The sequence below is a fragment of the Ostrea edulis genome, chromosome 5, assembly GCF_947568905.1.
Source record: "Ostrea edulis chromosome 5, xbOstEdul1.1, whole genome shotgun sequence".
In the NCBI taxonomy this organism is placed as follows: Eukaryota; Metazoa; Mollusca; class Bivalvia; order Ostreida; family Ostreidae; genus Ostrea; species Ostrea edulis.
Window position 1 is genome coordinate 7,045,697 of NC_079168.1, and position 23,542 is coordinate 7,069,238.

General features: G+C 34.1%; 2 protein-coding genes across 5 annotated transcripts; one reads left to right on the forward strand and one right to left on the reverse strand.

Annotated features, from left to right (window-relative positions):
- Positions 1–573: 573 nt before the first annotated feature.
- Positions 574–11,991, reverse strand: LOC125651416 (hybrid signal transduction histidine kinase L-like). 3 transcript variants are annotated; one of them, XM_048879991.2, is made up of 6 exons: positions 11,898–11,991; positions 9,925–10,266; positions 8,316–8,424; positions 6,152–6,306; positions 5,033–5,047; positions 574–3,342 (listed from the first exon to the last, which is right to left on the reverse strand). In XM_048879991.2, the coding sequence occupies exons 2-6, from the start codon at positions 10,259–10,261 to the stop codon at positions 3,140–3,142; spliced, it is 819 nt and encodes a 272-aa protein (XP_048735948.2). In that variant the 5' UTR covers positions 10,262–10,266; positions 11,898–11,991; the 3' UTR covers positions 574–3,139. The 3 variants fall into 3 exon arrangements, with proteins under 3 accessions (XP_048735948.2, XP_048735949.2, XP_048735951.2); XM_048879992.2 differs by lacking the exon at positions 11,898–11,991 and adding an exon at positions 11,841–11,887; XM_048879994.2 differs by lacking the exon at positions 5,033–5,047.
- A 202-nt stretch (positions 11,992–12,193) lies between these two features.
- Positions 12,194–23,105, forward strand: LOC125652798 (TATA box-binding protein-associated factor RNA polymerase I subunit A-like). Of its 2 annotated transcripts, none has more exons than XM_048882200.2 (12): positions 12,194–12,293; positions 12,534–12,675; positions 13,311–13,477; positions 15,235–15,299; positions 17,062–17,167; positions 18,257–18,395; positions 18,985–19,121; positions 20,303–20,455; positions 20,857–20,920; positions 21,389–21,506; positions 22,041–22,174; positions 22,675–23,105. In XM_048882200.2, the coding sequence occupies exons 1-12, from the start codon at positions 12,282–12,284 to the stop codon at positions 22,776–22,778; spliced, it is 1,341 nt and encodes a 446-aa protein (XP_048738157.2). In that variant the 5' UTR covers positions 12,194–12,281; the 3' UTR covers positions 22,779–23,105. The 2 variants fall into 2 exon arrangements, with proteins under 2 accessions (XP_048738157.2, XP_048738158.2); XM_048882201.2 differs by having other exon boundaries at positions 12,564–12,675.
- The last annotated feature ends 437 nt before the right edge of the window (positions 23,106–23,542 follow it).

A 23,542-nucleotide genomic window follows, 5' to 3' on the forward strand; every position in this document is an offset into this window, starting at 1 on the left:
AAAAATGTGAAAAATATTTTTATCAAAAATCGTGAACCAGTCCCTTTAAAGCTAGTTTGTGTTTATATACATGTGTATATGTGTGTATATCAACAATAAAATGTTTTTCCTTGTTGTTTTATTGGGCGATGAAGGTAGCAATCATTCCAAACAAATTTTGTGGGTTATGAATTTTTTCTGCAATGCTTGCTACCTTCTTCATCCAATAAAACAACAAAGAAAGCATTTCATTGTTTAATAACATCTTTTTTAATGCTATTGATACTGAATTGAAACAACAACAAAAGGATATTTATAAGAAGCAGGTAGCCCATTACCAAAATCATAAATTTTATGATCCCAGGGGTAGGGGTTTTAGTACCAGGGTGGGACCAAAATGGTAAATTTCATGTAAAGAATTTCAATTCAATATTGATTTTGGCAAAAAGGAGTGTTAATAAATGATGTGTCTACAAACATTTCTTTTTGCCCCCAAAACGACATTGTTTGGTTCATTAACTCAATATTTTTAGCTAGCAAATTGCATGTGCTGCTGCAGTACTGTACATGCACTACATAAAAGTGAGCCCTGTGTTTTGGTCTCCATCCAATATTTATTCAACATCACACATCCATAACTTCCACCAGTAAATATAATCATCATCTTATACAATATCCTACACAACATTTACACAATTCATAATATCAAATACAACATTCTTTGCCATGAAACCAACGTCCTACACATCATACTGCGATGATTATAATTGGAAAGTATTTAGTTTTGCAGAATATTTTTGGTTAACATATCTTTAGAGTCAGCTACTTAAAAACAGAATAACTTTCACTCACATATGACACAGACTTCTTTGGGAATGACAAATGTTAAAAAAAATATGAAAAATTATCTTTCTTCAGAACAAAATTAAACACACACTGCTTTATTTGATGAAGTGAGACAGTGGTATAAATATGTATTCCCCCTTCTATAGATTGTAAATCTGGACTGGAAAGCCATTTTTACTGAATCACAAAGGTCTCGATCACGCATCCATTTAAATTTCTTTCCAAATCAAATTAGCACACTTTAATGATTAAATAACCTCCATTGAGCTTCAAACAGAGAAATATGGATTTCACATAAATATATATGTTCTCCCATATAATACATTGTAAACAACAAACTGACACAGAGGAGTGCAAAACGTACAGTTTTATACAAAAAGAGTGGGAGGGTGCTCAAATACAAACACAAAGTAATTTTTTTTTAAATATATCATATATACATGTATAAATAAAACTCTGGAATTTAAAAAAAAAAAGCCTTAGGAATGCATTAAATAATTCAATAAAATGGCATCAGAGTAAAGCTAATTAATTATTCTGTAAATGTAAAACAAAATTTATCGTGAAAACTAGACGATTAACAATAAATAATTAGTCCAACACACAGGCAGTGGTGATTGTACACATCTGTCACAGCTTAGGAACGATAACTCTGTATAAAAAAATTTCATTCCAAATACCAGTATCTGAAATATTTCATTGTCACCAGATAAGTTAGAATTATCAAAATGAGAATTCCAGTTGTCCTTAGGATTTGCTTCCTAAAATAGTTTTTCAGTCCCACAAATTTCAAGAGGAAAAATACTACATAATAAATACTGTCAGTATTATCAATCAGTATTGAAACAACCTGAAATAATTTTCACATCATACAGAGCATGATTATAGTAATGCTATACACTAATTTGTCAGACCCCTGTAACACCAGACATATCACCAGGCTTCTTACTTTTTCTACTCATATATTGTATGATCATAAAAACAGAACAACTTTTGGTATTACAGTACATTACATCAATCAAATTCTCCAAAAAAGTACAACCATTTAATGCCAAACACTCATGTAAATATGGAGATCATGATACTATTTTTAGATTTATTCTACATTTCTGTGTTCATGAAAACAGGTTAACATTTAACTCTGCTCTGTATCAGTATCCTGTAAATATCCTACATCGGAAAATTCAGATGAATAAATGAATTGTGGATATCCCCAAGCAATGGAAACGAGATACATTTGTGAACTACTATACCTCTGAGCATGGCCACATTCAATCTGGGAAAAGTTTGACCTTGACCTTGATAAAATGACCTTGTACTTTGAAAGTTGCATAGCTGTGACTTGATGTTTCTGATAACCTAGTATGAAATCTCTATCTTGTATAGGTCAAAGGTCATGACCAAGATTAAATATCCAGACATAGATGACAGACCCCAAAACAACTGGTATACCCCCTCCCCCAATAGAATTATAGACCCCTAAACAACTGGTATACCCCCTCCCCCAATATAATTATAGACCCCTAAACAACTAGTATACTCCCCACTCCCCCAACAGGTCTATAGACCCCTAATCAATTAGTATACCCCCTCCCCCAACAGACAAATACAAACAGACATAAGGTCAAAAACACTTAGTATACCCCTATACCCTTCCCACCCAGCATCCCTTTCCCATATCCTTAACTTTTGGGGTATAATCAGACAAGGGCATTTTTGAAGCACCGAGAATGACTACTGACAAAAAGGAAGACGAAGAAGGTAATCGGACAACAATCAACTAACATGGAGCACTAGTATAAAGCAACATGTCCCAATTTCTAACATTGTGTTGAATTAAGGCAGAAAGTGGCATTAGTGCTGTAAGTACAGAAAATTCTTGTAGAATTTAATTTGAGATTTTCTTCTCATATATAAAAAACTTGGAACCTCCTCTGTCTACTTAATGTGTAACAGCTGCCAGTATATGCTGACTATCAAGCAGATCTAAAGAGACCCTGAATTACTCAAAGCACTGAAATATAAAGATTAAAAATAACAATAAGAAATTACAAAGTATGCGTGTGTCTATAGTCGTATGCATATCTATATTTAGCAATCATGCATATCTAAATTTAGTAACATGAATATATAATCTAGTAACATTTTCACCACAGAAAACCACTGAGGGAACTTTGTCATAGTCAATATCTCGAAATATATCACTAAAAAGCAAAAATTATAAATCCTTTCTAATAATAGACTAGAGATACAATTGCAGTCATGAGACGTAAAACAGAAATCAACAGCATTTCACTGCAGTTAATTACTGTAATTAATTATTGTTGTTGTTCGGGTCGTTTTTGGCCTGTTCCCGTGCTTTCCGCTGGGCTTTGACAAATTCCACGTACTCAATGTATCCATCCCCATTCAAATCATCTTCCTTCAGTACCAGGTCCACTATGTTGATGAGTTCTTCGTCTGAGAACACCTTCTTGTCCTGATGTTGTTGTTGATCAGCTCCTTCACCTTCATCAGCTGCAACACAAAGAGAGAATGCGGTACTATAAAACACTACACAGCTGAAGAATTAGAAATAAAAAATGTTAAAAAATCTTCATATCTGAGAGATTCTCAGGACAAAGTGAAATATTTGACAGTTGGTTGCAATATGTTCTGTTGATATATTAAATGTCCACGTGTATTATTCTGTGAAAAGTTTACGATCATATATAATGGTGTATACTTCTATAACCCTCAGTGCCCACAAGTCCAATGATTAAAAAAGTGTGAAAAAAATCTTTCAAAGTGCACCATCACAAGAAAAATACCGACCAACATTAAAGCTTGAGAAACCTTGTTAACCACATCAAAAGGCTCAAATTTTACAGTAAAGACTCGTTCCTTTATCGAAGTGATTCACTTATCTACAAAATTAAGAGGTAAGATCTTTCTAAAAAAAACTTTAGTTTTACAAAATTGGGATCTTTGAAAGGGAGGAGTTGTTTAGGAGAAAGGGGATAAAGATCTGTAAGAGGCAGATTCAGTACCACCATTAGCCCGGAGGATCACAGCTGGAATTAGGTACCCAAGGGGTCCAAATGTAGCACAAAAACCAAACCTACATCTCCACTGACCATTGCGGTCACCCTGATGTCCAGCTGAATCAGTGGTTTGTGTGGAATTTCTATCATGCTCTATAGTTTCATGAGAAACAATTGGAAAATGTATCAATCCTGTTATTTTTTCTAACTTCATCTACATGTACAGTAATTAAAAAAAAAATAACATTTACAAGTACATTTTCAAAAACATTTACATGTACAGTTTTTTTAAATAACAATTATACATACAGTAATACACAAATACATTCACAGTTACGTGTATACCGTATAAGTAGTATTTTTAGCGAGATACAAATTTAGCAATTTGTCCACAAATGGTTATATAATATTTAGTAACAGTTAATTTTAGTGACCTCATAATTCCAAGAAATATCTCCGATATGAAATAAATATTGGTGACATTTGATTTTAGCGATCTCAAAACTGTCGCTAATAATGCCAAAATTAATTCGTCAGTAAAAATTCCACTTATACAGTAGTTACACATTTACAGTTACGTGGCTACACATACGCTTTTGACAGAGTGTAAGTACTTTATAAGTAATCTGAAGAATAAGAATGATTTGGAACTGTGACAGGTTAATTTTCACCTTTATATGTTATTTTCACCATTGAAAAACAATCTTTGTCCCATTCTAAAATGTCAATCCTTTTTTTTCTAATTTAGAGTAAAAAAGGTAATTTGAATTTGAGAAATTTTTATTTTGTCCTCTTAGGAAAAGAGCAAAATGAGTGAAAATGAAACAGGGCATAAGAATCCCCCTCGGAGTATACAAGAATATCAACATTGTATTGTCAGATACCTCAAACATGTTTCTAAAGACTGAAGTTTGAAAATCAAGAAATTATGGGAAAGATAAATTCCCAAATTGTTCTGATAGAGGCCTTTGAAAAAATTATTCTGAAGTTTGAGAAGAGAGTATTATGTATAACATATGTAAGTTGAGAAAAAGACATTACAAAGCCACATCAATTTCATAAAGTGAAAGTCTATGTTGAATATCAACCTCAGATACCAGAAAAAAATCTTGTGTTTTACAATAAGAAGAGTGAAAAGTTTGTGTGTGTATAGAGAGAAAATTGTTCAATATTCTACCCTTTACCTCCAGCTGGAAAAACTACAAACAAACATTAGTCACATTCTACATGGTATCTTATGAATTTTAAATGGTACTCAATGATTTTCAATGCATAGGTAACTTACAAAAAAGGACTACACTGTATTTGAATTCATTTAACATATTTCGTCACTATATGTGCTTTTGGACAAAGAACAAGAGCCACGAATACCCAAATATGGCCCTGTAATTTTGAGTAAAATAAAGTATCTTCATTCCAAAATTACATCATGGTATGGAATAGTTTAGACTTTCCTCTTTATAAATCCAGTGTGTTTTTTTCATGAAAATTCACGCATATTGAAATTATAACATGCGGAACCCTTAACAGTGTGCTATTTTTGTAAAAGTTGATAATTTCCAACAATATGCACCAAAAACTAGTATAACCCCCAGTCCTCGATCCAATAAATATTAATGAATTGTAAATTAGTACTGTATATTACATACTGCATAGAAGTTAAGAATTTTTTTGGATCGAGGCCTGGGGGATATGTAAATTTTTACTTTTTATGTTCTGCATATAACCGGGATTTCACATTCCATGCACGTAATCTGAATATTTTTCCAATCTATAGGCTTGATACAAATCGTAATATTTAAATATTATAGTTGGGGATTGTTCCATTGTCTTTTTACGAAACCAGTAATAATTCAAAGTTAATAAAATATGATTATTTCAAACAATATTAGTGAAATAAAACCGGATTCGCGCCATCGTCAGAATCGGTGTACATCGATAGATTTTGCCCAAAAAATTTCAAAATAAATTATATGCTCAATTTATGAACCTGAATATATATACAACCATGTTAGGAATAGTTACAAAAACCTTGCACTAGTTAAAATAGTTTTAGTTATTTGATAAAAAAATTACGAAGTTAAGTCCATAACATAATTTACTTATAAAAACATAAATTTAGTTTATGTTTTCATCATTTTTAAAAAAAAAGTTTAATTGTTGCAAGTGTCGTTAAGAAATAAAATTTAAATTTGAAAATACATGAGAGTATGAACTGCAATTTCACAGAATTAACAAGCAAAATACTAAAGTTTGGCATTTTTGTTGTAGCAAGTTTATTCCTGTTTAAATCTTTTACTCACCATGGAAATGGGTAATAGCCTTAACAATCTCAATACCGTCCAGCTTGTTGTTTTTATCGTAGTCATGTAATTTGAAATAATGGAATTCTAGTTCTTCCTCTGACATTTCTTCTTTAGGTTTATCTACCACGTCCTTCAGATGTTCCTTAATATGGCTACAACACAAAAAATATCCAGTATATTCACAGAAAATCATAGTTCATGGAAATCTTTGGTTTGGATTGAGGTGCATGTTCGTAGCTGCATAGCACATGTTCCTGAAGATTCTTGTGTCAACAATTTACAACCAGTGTGCACTTGTACTTATATGAAACTTAATTTTTCTTACCTTCCTTTTGTACAGAAAATATTGACATTTGACATTTTCAATAGCCTAGATGATTCTTTAAAAACTAATTTTCATTCTAATTTGAGTTGTTTCCATGGTTCAGACACGGTGCACCACTATAGAATATCCACAGAAATATGAGCTAGCTCCTACAAAGAATAAGGAGGTACACTACCATCGTCATAATGGCCGACTTCCTTTCAAAACATGAATGAAAATATTAATATCAGCAATATTTGTCTTTTCCTTTTGGTTTTAATTGCCTATAGATGAGTAGCTCAGTAGGTTAGGGTGTTGGCTGTTGATCTGTAAATCGTGTGTTCAAGTTCAGCAGGGTTTTTAAGGTAGTGATTGCATGGGTCATTGAAAATTTTTGAATCTATGAATTTTTTTGATTTTTACATATTTTGTAGTTGACAGTATCTGTAACTCATTATGAAAGTATCATATGTGGTTTTCACGGAAATTGTGATGTCATAGTAACCCCTCTTGTCAACTTTCTGTAATAAATGGTACAGGTATTTCAGATGGTGTTTAAAAATGATACAAAAAGAGTAAGTGATACAAATTTTATATCAAATTGAATTTAAAGCCTTAAATAATATAAATTTGTATTAATATGTCCATTCATTTTCATATGAAGCAGAAGCAGGGCTGCTTATGAGCAATTTCACAATTTTTAGAAGGCAATTATTCACCAAAGCAGAATTATTTTCACCCCCTGAGAAATAAATGACCAATGAATTTTTTTTATTTTCTAATATGTTTTAACATATGTAGTAGGAATTTTTCCTGAAAGTATCAATATTGGTTTTCAGGTTTACTATGGTGCTATGATCACTATAGTTACCCCCTCCCCCTCCTTACATAAATGCTGCAGGTGATAATTACAATAGATATGCATCTTACATGCATTTATTTTAACTCATATTAAAACTATAAAAATGTTTTGATGTTTATTATTGAATTTATTCCACATAGAATGATAGTACTGTTGCTTTGGAGATGTTTTTATTACTTTATGTTTGAAATTACTTGTATATTCATGCTCTGGAAGTGTATGTTAAAAAACGCAGGAAATATAACCCATCCGACGTAAACTGTGCATTGTGACGTCATGGAGACTTAATGTCTAATGACTAGGCCTATTATTTAAAAGATAATTAAAACATAAGGGATTTTTCATTTGTATTGTATTTTATTTGTATATTTCTAAACATATTTTCACTTTACCCTGTGTCTGGTTATAGCTGACAAGTCTTTGTTTCCATAGTCTGTCATTATTACTGATGCTTAAGCCCTTGATGTATTCCGAAATCGGAAACGAAAATAGTCTCTTTTTAGATACTACATGAATAAACCATGTGATGCCTTGCAATCACTACCTTAATTTTTTCTCCAGATGATTTCTACTAAAACTGCATTTTTTGACTAAATAAAGACTTAGTAAATTTTAAAGTTTTTAATTTCAAAATATTGTTGAACATATCCTCCATTTTTTATCCAAATCATATATATATATATATATATATATATATATATAAAGCACTAAATAATCACAACTAGGTACTGAAAATTTTCGCCCCAGCTCGGGGTCGAACCAGCGACGTACGGCACCCACCGCCTAGCAAGATATATATATATATATATATCTGTTATTGACCTCCTAATATTAAATCATTCTATAGTATCTGTTATTGACCTCCTAGAAATAAGTCATTTTGCAGTGTATATATCTGTTATTGACCTCCTAAAATTAAATCATTCTGCAGTATATATCTCTGTTATTGCTAAAGACAAGGGTGGAGAAAGCATTGTCTTTGAGTCATACAATACCTTGCATCATGAGCACTGCCATGTCCAAACCCTCCGTGAGCCTCTCCATGCCCCCCTCCATGGCCCCCTGGCTGCTGGAATTCCTGAGTGTTGCCTTGGTTATGCTGGACTGCAGGTAGAAATACAATCATAAAGAAAACTAAAGAAGAAATTCAATCATAAAGAAAACCAAAGAAGAAATTGGAATTTTTGTGGTTTTTCTTTTCTTTTGACTTTGGCAGCTTCATCATAAAATTGCTTTTAGGCTAACAATCATTGATCACATGCAAATTAAGAAACAAAAACCATGCAACTACATCAATATACAAACAAATCCATCAAGTTAAATCTGACTGTAAATAAATCAATTTATCCATCTTTTCCAATAATTATTTTTAAAAATTTAGTTAAACATAAAATATTTCAAAAGTTTAAGTTATATGTGAATAGTCAATGATATGTTTCAAAATATTGAATCCATGGGCAATCACTCTGTTTCAATGGAATTCTTTATGAAGTCCCTGATGTGATAGATTCCCTTTATTTTTCACAGACACTTGGCATATGTTTTAAAGAAACATTTTCATGAAATTGTTATGAACACTATTATATATTATAACCAGTTTAGTGAAATTTTGATAATGCTGTTGAAGGAAAATTACAATTTTCTGACGTTGATATAAGATTCTGTTTGTGTATACCGGTATCTCACATCTTAAAAAGTGTGATGACCTATCATATATTTTATTTCATAAATTATTAGTTTTAACTCTAATAAATTGAAATAAATTAAGTTTTTATACTTTTATCAGATAATAATGCGAGTATATGGAGTTACCTAACTAACCTTAAGATTGAGGAATCGGGTTCAAAGAAAAACCTTGAGAATGTCTATGTCTGACACTTAACACATACCAGCGTGGTTGTAGACTTACAATTTTGGGGAGAGGGTGAAACATATTTCTACATGTTTTTTGGAAGGTAAAGAATGATATATAAAGTTCACCTTTTCACAATTTAAAAAATCAAATTTGACTTGTGAGATTTTTATGCCACATATGCTACATGTACAGCAAATGAAATTTTACGAATCCAAACACAGGAGGTGCAAACTTTCTCAACTAAATCAAGAATAGAATTCTATACGCAATTTTTCAAAATCCCCCAGTATTTTTCAACTAATAGGGGTGAAATAAATAAAATCCACACTAAATCACAAACATTATTGTCTCATTTCTACCTAACTGTCACTAGCTGTTATTTGTTTCTTATTTAACTTTAAATTTGTTTCCTATCAAAAAAGGTTAAAAAAAAAACCAAACAAAGTGTAAAGTTATTATTCATACCATACTATATGTATCAGTTATTCTTTATTTAATATAGATCAAAGTATCGTTAAAATGGATCACATCGTTTCAAAATTTTTGGTATGGGATCAGCTCATCCTTACCGGTATCCAACCCTACGGTATTTACACAGTGTAAAAAACTTGGGAAAAAAGAGAATTGGAATTAGGGATCGAAATTCTCAGTGAAATGAATTACACAGATTTGACAGTTAACCTTTTAGCATTGTAACAGCCTTAATCCATGTATTTGCTGACAAATGCACAAGATTAAAAAATCTTAACCTTGTTGATGACCCTGTTGACCTGGCTGATATTGGAAGTTCTGTTGTTGCCCTTGTTGGTTATGTTGAAACTGTTGTTGCTGTTGTCCCTGAAATTGTTGTTGTTGGTTATGTTGAAACTGTTGTTGTCCTTGTTGGTTATGTTGAAACTGTTGTTGTTGTTGTCCCTTAAATTGTTGTTGTTGTTGTCCTTGAAATTGCTGTCCGCCTTGGTGGGCCGGGGGTGCATGGACATGTGCATTATTTGGGGGAGGGACTCCAGGAGGGTATGCACCATGTTGTGATGAAACACTGACACAGAAGCACAAAGCTACAATTGCTGTAACTACCCAAGCCATGTTAGCTGAGAAAGACAAGAATGTTAGAAACATTTACAAGTCTGACATTTCAAACAAGTCTCACCTTTACACTCCAAGGATACATTTCACATTTCGTGCATACATGTTAAATTGTTGCCATTAACATTTTACAGCCAATTAATTTTTTTCCCCCCATTAGCATACACACAACAGGGTTTACCTTACACCATAAAGTTGTCACTTTGTGGTTTAAAAAAAAGTGTACTACTGGAAATGATTGACAGGTGCAATGAATGTGCACTGACTATTCTGTGACATGTATCATACATGATATTCAACTGAATGTTTTGTTTACAAATATTTTTTGAAGAATAACTAGATTGGTACAGTTGGATGAGTATTGACAAAAAGTGAATTCCAAGACAATATTTTTCCTGTATACTTCATACAAGCCCCATGTATTTTCAAAAGCTTTTGCTGAAGCCAATTGGCATTTGCTCTTCAATTTTTACTAATACCGAGCGAAGCTCGGACGGGCCGAAGGCCCGTCCGCGAAGCAAGGCTCTAAAGGTAACACGTATGTAAAAGAAAAAAGTCAAAATCAGCAAAAGAAAAAGAGATAATCTCTATATACGTTCACTGAAATTTTCATGATCCATATGGGCCATTTATTTTTTCATTACCTGCTTCAACAGTTATTCGTGTTTTATTTTGAATGCCAATAATAGAAGACTCTGACGTGCAATTCGTAATTTAAACACTCAGTTTGTTCAAAGTGAATAGTATAATTATCATTGTAACAGGTTTTAGCAAATAAATACATATAAAACCATAATACGACTAAATAGATGAACGAGTTCATGAGTTTCTTTGAATAAGAATATACGATAAAATTACGGTTACCTTTTTACCATTTTGAATTTATTGGTTAATTTTGTTTAGTTTTAACGGCCTTTCTTATTGCATACGGAATGTATTATTGTTGTTTATAATTGTTTGCATTGATAAAGAGAAAAAAGTCGAGGCTAAATGTGACGTCACAAGGCACAGTTTACGTCGCCCTGTGTTTTATTTCCCGCGTTCAATGAATAGGCGGATCCTGTAAAACTGTTGCCCCCATATAAACCCTTTTAATATTGAGATGTTACTGGGTCACTGAGTTTAGCGCAAGGAAAATTTCATTCAAAATATATATTTTTAAATTAACCCATAATCTACCGTACTTAACGGAATTATGATTACCACTTGGGACACTCCAATGACCATTACATGCTTCGCTCGGTCCAACGGCCACAACGTATACATATTATACTGTAGTATATGTAATTTTAGAAATGTAAGCAGAATTGCAGAACAAATATTCACATTATTTATAGCATCAAGCAATATTTACTATTGTTGATTTTGCATAGAAATTTGTAACCTTCAGCATATTATGTAAATCCTGTATACATGTATATATTGCACATACATAGATCTATCATTGTGTATGGAGATCTATGCCAGGATCTCTGTGTGTGAAGCATATGGAACTCATTTATTTATCAAACAAATTGCAAGAAGTACTTTTTCTAGTTTAAAATAAGCCAGAAAAAGACAAGGATTTTTTTCAATCCACCTTAATTCCATTGACATTCAACACATAAACAGCTGTCATGCCGGCTGTTGAACTTACCAGTATCTTATGCTGAGGTGTCCCAATATTTATTCCATCAATGTAAAATGTCATTTTGAAATATACCACATTATAGCTACTGTTTCAAACTCTCCAGTGATTCTTTGGAAGATTTTTATTACTTTGTACCTAGTTAAGTTGATAAGTCAATTGTATGTTCAAATCGACAAAAAGATCATAGTTAATAATTTAATGATATATATCAATTTTAGCATGTACAGATATATATTCATAATATGTAATTTTTGAGTGAACAATAGAGATATTAAAATTGATAAATTTAAGTACGAGTTAACAAAAATCACAAAAAGTCCGCATTTACTCCGGTGAAGTTTTCCAGCATTGCACAACCCAAGTGTTTTCCCAGCGGGTCTGGTTTTCTTCATGGAAACATATGTAAGCTTTTTGTCCGTGGTTTTTAGGAGTAAGATTTTGTGCTAATCTAATTCGTGATCGCAAAATGATTTGATGATTTATTTTTAAAGTTTTGTTCACATGAACAGCTGATGAAAAGACAAAAATATGAAATATTTTCCAAGACCATCATGATTCTTAAATTTTATGAATTGGACAAGATAGAAATAATATTTTTATGAGATTGATCACTGTTCGTTATCTTGACCTTTTTATTGACAGACTAGCCCAGAAAAACTTTCTTACCTGCAGAATGTATGTTCCATTCTGCAAGACAAAGGACCCAAAGGAGCATACAAAGATTACTCGGGTCTACCCCCGATACTGCAGTGGTTTGATGTGCTGGAAAGTAGTCTGATTGTAGGTGGGTATCCAATTGTTCAATCTCAAGTAGGGTGAATTGAACGGATGTATAGCAAAGTATGGAATTGTTCAATCTGAGGTAGGATAAATTGAACAGATATAGCAAAGTATCGAATTGATCAATCCCAGGTAAGGTGAATTGAACAGATTGGCAAAGGGCAGCATATAATGAGAGCTTAATTTATTTGACGTTCATTACTATATTGTATTTTGTGCAAGAATATTTTGGATAAAATTTTTAGTTGCAGGCAAACTGTTTTAATTTGTAATGTTTATGAATGTTCACAATGAATATAGATAAAACAAATTGTTTTCAAACCCCCATCAATGAAATTTGATATAAATTTAATTGTTTATAACAAAGGTTTACTTATAAAATTTGCATGCAAATCAATAATAAAAATGTGGTATTTGTTAATTCTGATAAAACTTTACAGTAATTAATTGATAAATTGTGTAATTAGAAGGAATCAGTAACTATGGAAAAGATGATTTGTTCATGTGATGTTATAAGATACATGGAGAGATATGCCTGTGATTCTGATTACATTCGAATTACATTTCATTATTTTCCGATTAGATTTGACAACCTTTTCACAATTACGCTAACTTTACATGGTTACTGTATTTTCGTAGATGATCCTTTCAAGACGAACATTGGAGCCAGTAACTACACAGTGCTGGTGCCCCACGTGCTACAGTTATTGCGATTCTGTTTTCTGACCAGGAGAGATGTCCCAGCTATAACACTCCTCAATCTCCTGGCCGAGGAACCCAAGAAGTTTATAGACCTCATATGGAGGGTATTTGTTTCAATGTTGTAGTAGATAATGTTTAGATGGAAAACAACAACATTGCATGGTTTTAATATTTGTTGTTACACTCCCCACAATGAAATCATATGCAGGGTGGCAATGCTACATGTCCGTTCATCCGTCTGTGTATCTGTAGAGGCAAGGGTAAGGGCCCTAAAGTCTCACAAGTCTCAAAACTAACTTAATCACATGACACATCTTTGGTTGAAAAGGTGAAGATACCGAACAGTGATCAATCACATAATTCCCATAAGCAATACAAAATAGATAGTTGGGCAAACACAGACCCCTGGACATACCAGAGGTGGGATCAGGTGCCTAGGAGGAGTAAGCATCCCCTGGATGATCTGTTACTGCTGCATCTAACCTACATTTTAATAAGGGTAACATCTTAATAAAGGTATTTTTCTAGGCTCAATATAGGTGATTTATTAATAAAACTTGCTCCGGCTACAGATGCTCTGTTAAATGCATTTAGGCCTGATACCATCTTGTCAAAAGATGAACACAAACAAGAGGTACACAAGAGGTACACAAAGATGTCTCGATTAAAAGATGTGTTGTGACCTTTAAATACTTTGAGGACATAATGATTAAGATCATACAATTTTAGTATGAGCAATAATTTTGGAAGGTATGTATCATAGATTTACCAAGCTGAATCTAAGTTTATTTAAAAATAATATGGTGTTCAGATATAGTTTTTTCAAATCCACTCAGTTATGGGTGTGTCAGGGTGGGGTGGGATTGTAGCCAGGTGAGATGGGGTGGGATTTTATTATACAGGTAATGTGGGTGTGGGATTTTAGTGCCTGGGTGATGTGGTGTCGGATTGTAGTGCCCGGGTGAGGTGGGGTGGGATTGTAGTGCCAGGGTGATGTGGATTGTAGTGACCGGATGATGTGGATTGTAGTGACCGGGTGATGTGAATTGTAGTGACTGGGTGAGGTGGGGTGGGATTGTAGTGACCGGGTGAGGGGGGTTAATATTGTAGTATACTGGTAATGTGGGGGTGGGATTTATTGCCCGTGTGAGGTTGGGTGGGATTATAGTGCCCAGGTGAGGTGGGGTGGGATTGTAGTGCCCAGGTGAGGTGGGGTGGGATTGTAGTGCCCGTGTGAGGTGGAATTGTAGTACCTGGGTGAGGTGGGGTGGGATTGTAGTGCCCGTGTGAGGTGGAATTGTAGTACCTGGGTGAGGTAGGGTGGGATTGTAGTGCCTGGGTGAGGTGGTTTGGGATTGTAGTGCCTGGGTGAGTGGGGTGGGATTGTAGTGCCAAGGTGATGTGGATTGTAGTACCTGGGTGATGTGGGATGAAATTGTAGTAACTTGGTGAGGTGGGGTGGGATTGTAGTACCTCGGTGAGGTGGGGTGGAATTGTAGTAAGCCCTGTTAGCACCATCATTTTTTCCCACCTTTCTGCTATTCTCAGAACAATGAATTGTATTATGTGTTTACTTTTGATTCCTTTTTAAATGTTCCAGTGAAAATATTTCACTCCTATAGACATCACCATCTATAGGTGTATTGTCACAAAATTGACCTCTGCATGGAACCCAGGGCCATAGTGTTGCTTTATTGCATGTGTACCAGTGCTTAGTGTGGAACTTTCACTTCAGTGCCAAGCTTTTGTATCTTAGTTACAGAAAGTTGTAATCTAAATGTACTAGTTGTATATGTTTTTTGGGTTTTATTTTATAATGGACTATATGATGGAAAGTGTAACTATACAATTATCATTTCAGGGTGTAACAGAATTAGTATTTCATAATCCAGAGCAGTACAAACCGTTCCTAGATCAACTTGTGAAGTAAGTACAGTTTATTCTTACGAGGTTACGCTAATGCTTACATTTACCTCAGACAGAAGAGAAGGCTTTGTTGACCTTTCTTCCCCCAGAGTTCAAAGACTGGTAGCATATTGTTTTTGTCTAACTGCAGCTTTGACCTGGGGTATAACTTTTGAATTATACTTCATTGAGACTTTTGACTTTAACTTGTCAGATCATGACTTTTAAAGTACATTACATGGAGTCTTCATGATTGGTAAGTTCAGAGGTCAAGGTCAAAGATGTGAAGAAAGTTTAAAGGTCAAAGTCAATTAATGAGTTAAAATTTTTTGCAATGAAACATGTTTCACAAAATATACCTTGTTTCTTGAGATATGTAGAGAATCTGATTATGAGTAATATACAGAATGTGTATAAAGTTGATACTTGTCATCTTGCACTCTGATTGATGATATCATGATGTCACACTGACTGATATCATGATGTCACACTGACTGATATCATGATGTCACACTGATCAATATCATGATGTCACACTGACCATATCATGATGTCACACTGACCATATCATGATGTCACACTGACTGATATCATGATGTCACACTGACTGATATCATGATGTCACACTGACCAATATCATGATGTCACACTGACCAATATCATGATGTCACACTGACCAATATCATGATGTCACACTGACTGATATCATGATGTCACACTGACCAATATCATGATGTCACACTGACCAATATCATGATGTTACACTGACCAATATCATGATGTCACACTGACCAATATCATGATGTCACACTGACCGATATCATGATGTCACACTGACCGATATCATGATGTCACACTGACCGATATCATGATGTCACACTGACCGATATCATGATGTCACACTGACCGATATCATGATGTCACACTGACCGATATCATGATGTCACATTGACCGATATCATGATGTCACACTGACCGATATCATGATGTCACATTGACCGATATCATGATGTCACACTGACCGATATCATGATGTCACACTGACTGATATCATGATGTCACACTGACCGATATCATACTGTCACACTGACCATATCATGATGTCACACTGACCAATATCGTGATGTCACACTGACTGATATCATGATGTCACACTGACCAATATTGTGATGTCACATTGACCAATATAATGATGTCACATTGAACAATATCATGATGTCACACTGACCAATATCATGATGTCACACTGACCAATATCATGATGTCACACTGATGATATTGTGATGTCACATTGACCAATATAATGATGTCACATTGAACAATATAATGATGTCACACTGACCAATATCATGATGTCACACTGACCATATCATGATGTCACACTGACCAATATCATGATGTCACACTGACCATATCATGATGTCACACTGAACAATATCATGATGTCACACTGACTGATATCGTGATATAAATTTACTGAGGAGACAGTTGAGGAGGACAATTTTTGTGTATTAAGCTGATTACTATACTCCTGAGATTGAATAGAATGTTTTTGTCTCTGTGTCTCAGTACAGCTTTGGCCTTGGTCATTACTTTTATATTATGCAAGGTATACTTCGTACATGATTAACTAAAAGGAAAAGCTCAATGGTAGATAATTAGTAAAGGTCAAGGCCATTCATTAAGTTGAAGGTCAGATGATTTCATTTGATTGGGGCTACGTGTGTGGTATTTTGTTTTCATCATATTATGTTCCTCAGATGCCATGCTTTTCTACTTGCAGTCAGTTGAAGCAGCTGGTGGAGATAAACGCTAAGGAGGTTCTTCTAGACTTCCTCCTGTGTGTGTTACATCAAGGGCAGATAACTGAGGCCAAGTATATTTTCACCGTATGTGTATTTCCAGTATTGCATGTTAAGAGATCGGAAACAGTATTTTTTGTATATTGACAATATAGGAATTATGTTTTCGTGATATTGAGGTATTTTTTGGAGGGTGAGGTGTGTGATTCGGAGCATCCTAGGGATGAAATATACTGTATAAGTGGTATTTAGCGATTTGTTCAATTATTGGTATATATATTTAGCGATAGCTAATTTTAGCAGCTTTATAATCCCAAGAAAGATACCTATTACCTCCGATATGGAATAAATTGTTAGCAATATTCAATTTTAGCCATCTCATCATTCTCGCTAATAATGCCAAAAATTAAATCCTCACTAAATATTCTTCTTATACACTATTCCCTGTCTCTGTTGTGCAATTACTATAATACTTCATCTCATCAGTAGAATGCTCAGTCACACTGGTATTGTATTGAAGAACAGAAAACTTTCTTGAGAAGTTGATGAAAAATGATAATTGTTTTGAAATATAGTGCACTGTGTATGTTGAATCCCAATAAACGGGAGATGTGTGTTTCACACATATCAGAATTCAACGAGAGACAATTTTTGAAAAAAGCTCCTGCTAAAAAGATGCATCTTCATAAATCCATCATCTATTAACATCACAGGTACTTATATCACTTGGAGGACTAATTACTATACATAATATATAGTAATTAGGCCTCCAAGCGATACAAGTGCTTGTGATTAAGATTTAAAACCATAGGATTTTCAGACCTAAATGCCACTTTCTGTTCAGAGCCCATTATAAACCATTGTCTTTTGAAAGCTGAAACCATTGTCTATTCAGAGTTAAAACCATCAAATATTCAAAGCTAAAACCTGTGTCTGATAAGAGCTATTAATAGCTAGAACTATCATCTATTCAGTACTAATTAGGCTAATTATACACTAGGCAGTCACCCAATGGAAAACTGATGTATTTTATGAACTCCCAAATTGTAATCTTTCTCATTTTTTTAAGGGGATAAATGGGGGTGGGTGGGTGGGGTGGGGTTGAACTTTAATGCTCCCTCATGATTTCTGCTGAAGTGTTTTTCTGTAATTGTTTCCAATATATCAAATTTCAAGGACATACCTAAGCAGAAACTCACCACGGTAACTGAGCATATGAAGCAGACGGACATTTTATGTAAGGCGTATCAAGGCCTAGTGTTTTACGTGGAATGGACAGTGGCCAGAAACAAGACCCAGAGACTGAGAGACTTAGGTATTTATTTACACCTCAAGTACCGAGAGATTTAGGTATTTATTTACGCCTCAGGTACCAAGAGATTTAGGTATTTATTTACGCCTCGGGTACCGAGAGATTTAGGTATTTATTTACTCCTCAAGTACCAAGAGATTTAGGTATTTATTTACGCCTCAAGTACCATATATCGCGTCGTTTTGATGCGCTGGAAATTTTGGCTTGTATGTACGTGTAAGTCATGATAGGAGCTATATAACATAAATATATATATATATATATATATATCTTTTGGTAGGTACTACATTGTATATATATATATATGTAACTCATATATTATCTACTGTAGATTCCTTATTTTACGCGAGTACTTAATATCGCAAAATGACTCGTATATGTCAAATTGCATGATCATGAATTCACGAGTGATCAAGAAATTTTACGTGTTTTTCAGTAATATAAAAATAAAAGCGAGTCATTTTATTTCACTTGTGGTGCTTCACGCGAAATTGTGCAATAATAAATTCCTCACATGTATGTAGGAATCTACAGTACATGTAACTCATGGTAGGTACTATATACCTAATGTATGGTAGTAATCTGATCGCAGGTGACCAGCTGGACGATGATGTCAGTGAGAACTTTGAGGACTTTATGAGATCCTGTGCTGACAAGGCTCTCAACTTCTTTGATGTTCTAAAAGACTTAACCGGAGTCTGGGACATTTTTGTAACAAAGCAAGTGGAGGTATGTTCAATTCAATGTGGAGATGTCTTCAATTTGATATCATTGAGGAGATGTGTTTTTTTTGTAGCGATCAGACAGGTTTGATCACTGGCGCCCAGTTAGCTCAGTTAGTAGAGCACCTGACTAGAGATTCAGGGGGTCCGGGTTCGAATCCCGGTCTGGTCTGTTGTATTTTTTCCCTTCCTGTTACACTTTTAAATATGGTGGTTTGTTTCTTGTCAGCTCAGATATTGGCACTAAGAGTTCATTGATTATGAATTTTATTTATCATCAAGGTGAATTTGTGTTTAATTCATTATCAAAGTAGCGGCTTCTTCAATTTATTATGCTCTTCGAAAAATTTTGGGGAGCATATATTTGGTCCATCCGAGCTCATATCTCTTAAACCTTTCATCAGAAATTGATCACAAATGTTCCTTTTGATGAGAACTTGTGAACGAAGGTCTCTCAAGGTCATTTTGAAAAGATCTTAAAATAGACCTTATATATATGAAAAATAACCTTAATTTCAACAATATTTCACCAATTATTGATCATTGTGCGAGTCATTCGTCATATGAAGTAGTTCATTGGTTAGATGTATTTTGGGGAACATCCATCGGTTTTACTGATATCCTAGTCAGATATGTTGTGATACTTTGGGGCTAAGTTTAGATCACAATATAGGGTCAAAAATTTTCATGGGAATAAAAATTGATAAAAATCTTTTAAAAATGGCAACAGCTGAACAAAGGCAGGGCCAAAGTGACTCGGGTATTAGAGCGATGATGTTGCCCAAATGGTAATTGGAAAAAAATCAAGTAAAATGAGGTTTTGTTTTTAAAAATGGGAAATTTACCATGATTGATGTCAAATCTATATACAGACTGAGAATATTAATCGAGTTTTTCTCTTTGTTTACTAGATGTTGGTCAGGATTACTATGATAAGTTGTATACAGATTGAGAATATTAATCACAGGCACCTGAATTTCTGTCAATAAGTCGCTAAATAAAGCCAAAGATCGAAAAATCCTACCCCCTCTAGATCTTTGGCTTTATTTAGCGACTTATTGACAGAAATTCAGGTGCCTGTGTATTAATCGAGTTTTTCTCTTTGTTTACTAGATGTTGGTCAGGATTACTATGATAAGTTGTATACAGATTGAGAATATTAATCGAGTTTTTCTCTTGGTTTACTAGATGTTGGAGTACTATGATAAGCAGGAGGAAGCAGAAGACGTATTACAAGCGTACAAAGAACAGAACAAGGAAAATCCAAATACGCACAAATACCTGTATCAATTCGCAGTCCGCCATCAGTGGTCAACATCATCCAAAATCAGTCTACTCAAGGTATGTCTAAAATCAAGAGTCTTCATTTCCTTATTTAAATGCAGTTTTATATTAAGTCTTTTTGTTAATTAGCAACATTTACATGTAATAAGTCTGTTAATTTGATGTGCAAGTAATGAAGAATGATATCAGATTGTCAGTGTTTGGATTTTCAATCTCCAAATCTTGTGTTAAGTAGGTAATACATGACTGTATATAATAGAATATTGTGACTTTAGGATTTGGCAGTTCATCTATATAATCGTCGGATACCCACGGGTGATATCGTGTTTTACTCACCACCCGTGGGCAAACTTGCCGAAAACGAGATCACCCATGGGTATCCGACGATGATATATAATAGAATATTGTGATTTTAGGATTTGACAGTTCATTTATGTAATAGAATGTTATGATTTTAGGATTTGGCAGTTCATGTGCCCTCTGACCCCTTGGTGATTGACCTTTGTGCGATACTCATTAAAGGTAACTTCAATAATTTTTCAGTACAATGCGCCAGCCATGACTCCATCCTTGTTTATATACATGTGGTAACTTACTTTAAAAATATGAAGAAAATCAAGCTTATGATCTGGTTTTCGATGACTAATGGAGAGGTTCTATAAAACTTGATATTTATTGGCTAGCCCAGAAACATGGTTACTTGTACATGACATGAAATCACATTGTTATGAGTGTACAATAAGTTGTTACCATTTTCATATAGTAATGTGGTCCACTACTATTACTTACCCAGAGGAACTTATTAAAAGTACTCTACATTTGAAGTCTTATACTTAGTGGACCTAAGCAGCTAGCCAAAACAAAATGCTGCATATAACTGGACAAAATGTGGTTGCTAGATTCCCAGTTTTTATGGCTAAATAAAAGGTTTGACTTTGTTTTAAACATGATATTTATTGCTTTATATAATCAAGTGTTTTGACATTTTAGAGGACAAGGCGACAGAGGCTGCTCATTATCTGTTTAATCTGCTGGATGATGGCAGTTGGCAGTTTGAACTACAACCATGGAAACTAATGTCAGAGATACTGACCTCAGAGGTCAAAAGGTCAACTTCAACTTCAGATGTTTGTCCTCAAAGTGTCATTCTTTTATAATTTTTTTAAAGGTCATGACAGACCTCATAAAAAAAAATTTGAAACAGGTCATAAAATATTTAAAAACAAAATATGCATTACTTTTGAAGTCACCAAAAATCAAAGATTTCATAAAACTATGTTGTGATATGTGTCTAACGTTGAATAAAGAAATAACATGATGATTTAAGGTTGAGTAAAGACACATTATGATATAACATTGATAAAGACAGTTGATGATCTAATGTTAGATAAAAACGCATGATGATCTAAGGATGAATAAGAACACATGATGATCTAAAGTTCAATAAAGACAAATGATGATAGAACATCGGTAGGAGGGAGGGGGGCACATAATTTTTACAAACATTTCTTGTTAAAATCAAGATGTGAATGAGTACATTTTTATATCATCCAATACACAGTTTATTTATAAAAAAATTGAATTGAATTTCTTTCCTTGATAAAGTTTTAATAATTTGAACTATTTTGTATCTTGTTTCCAGTCGAAATGTAATTGAAGAATGCATGGACGACCGGAAGTTGTGGTGGCCCCAATATCATTTCTCATCGACCTGCAACAGTTCCTCGCAGCTCTGTCTTCACAAAGCTACTTGTTGTCTCATTCTGGATCCTAACAGTAAGTGTAATGTACAGCCGTAGATCCGACATTCTGGATCCTAACAGTAAGTGTAATGTATAGCCGTAGATCCGACATTCTGTACAGCTGTAGATCCGACATTCTGTACAGCTGTAGATCTGACATTCTGTATCCCAACAGTAAGTGTATTGTACAGTCATAGATCTGATATTTTGTATCAGAAAAATTAACTTTTATGGAAACTTCAGCATGTTTCACACCTGACTGAGGCCAGTGCTAGCTCTGGGGATCATGGTTTCAAACTTGAATTATGAATATTTTTCTCTTGCTCTTGAAGAACCACAATATCAAATTAAAATTTTGATGATAATAGTTCTGACATGCTTGAGAAACAGAATCATGCAGCAGATGCATCTATGTACTTTACAGTGCTAGTGCCTCGACAGAGAACTACTTTTGTATTTTAATCATTATCTTAAAGCCTGTAACAAAAGGTTCAAAACTTACACAATTCATAATTTGGATGCATTGTTTTTCAGATACCGAGTTTCTCAGGAGAGTAAGGTCTATGCTTTCTACAGAGGAAGAGGAACAATTATCATCAATGGAGGAAAGAATGCAAAGTTTGTCTGGAGTCACATGACAGGATTTTACTTCTCTAATTGGGCAATCTTTGATAAAAGAAACACCCATTGCGAAGATTTGATTCAGCAAAACCTGGAAATACTGTACTAAAAGTCAAGGTGCTGAATGGAAATTCATTGACCGCTTTCATAAAGGCACTTGAAATGGTCTGAAATACGGTATGGAAGAGGAGAGGAAATCAAAGTAGTTTACAAAGAAATGATTTTGTCTTATACAGCATAAATTGCCCTAGACACTACCTGCACTTATCCATTAAACTCTGCAAGACACCAGAACTTTTGACAACTTGGTTATAGAATCTGTTAAATAAATGTTTGACAATGTTCTGAATCTTCACTGTTGCTGTCTTCTTATGTATAATGTGATAGGAAGAAGAGTATTCCAGGGAACATGGTCACCTGCGAGGGCATCAGTGATCATGGTTCCTTACACAGGGAATACACATTCTAAACGTAAACACCATTACAAAGCACTAATTCATGTAAATAAGGACGATTCATGGGCACGTCTCTGTATTACTTTTCAAAATTACTGTCTCCTTGTCAAGTCCAAACAAATCATAAATTGTATTTATAGTCAAATGATATAACAACAAAGCACAGGTGTAGGGTGAAAACTGACCAATCAGACAATTAACTTTCCATTCAAAAAGAAGCCAAGGCAATGTGTCATTTATGTAAACACCTGATAAACATGGCCAAGCCATCTCCAGACATACCCCATTATCCAGGTAAGGTTCAAACAGGAATAATTACACTACCA

Excerpts from the sequence above, each read along its gene's own strand:
- LOC125651416 (XM_048879991.2), bottom strand. The coding sequence starts at position 10,261 with ATGGCTTGGGTAGTTACAGCAATTGTAGCTTTGTGCTTCTGTGTCAGT. Across the intron at positions 8,425-9,924 it reads TCAACAGGGTCATCAACAAG|TCCAGCATAACCAAGGCAAC; the intron begins GTTAAGATTTTT and ends TTCTACCTGCAG. Across the intron at positions 6,307-8,315 it reads GGCAGTGCTCATGATGCAAG|CCATATTAAGGAACATCTGA; the intron begins GTATTGTATGAC and ends TTTGTGTTGTAG.
- LOC125652798 (XM_048882200.2), top strand. Across the intron at positions 18,396-18,984 it reads CCAGAGACTGAGAGACTTAG|GTGACCAGCTGGACGATGAT; the intron begins GTATTTATTTAC and ends ATCTGATCGCAG. Across the intron at positions 21,507-22,040 it reads CTGACCTCAGAGGTCAAAAG|TCGAAATGTAATTGAAGAAT; the intron begins GTCAACTTCAAC and ends TCTTGTTTCCAG.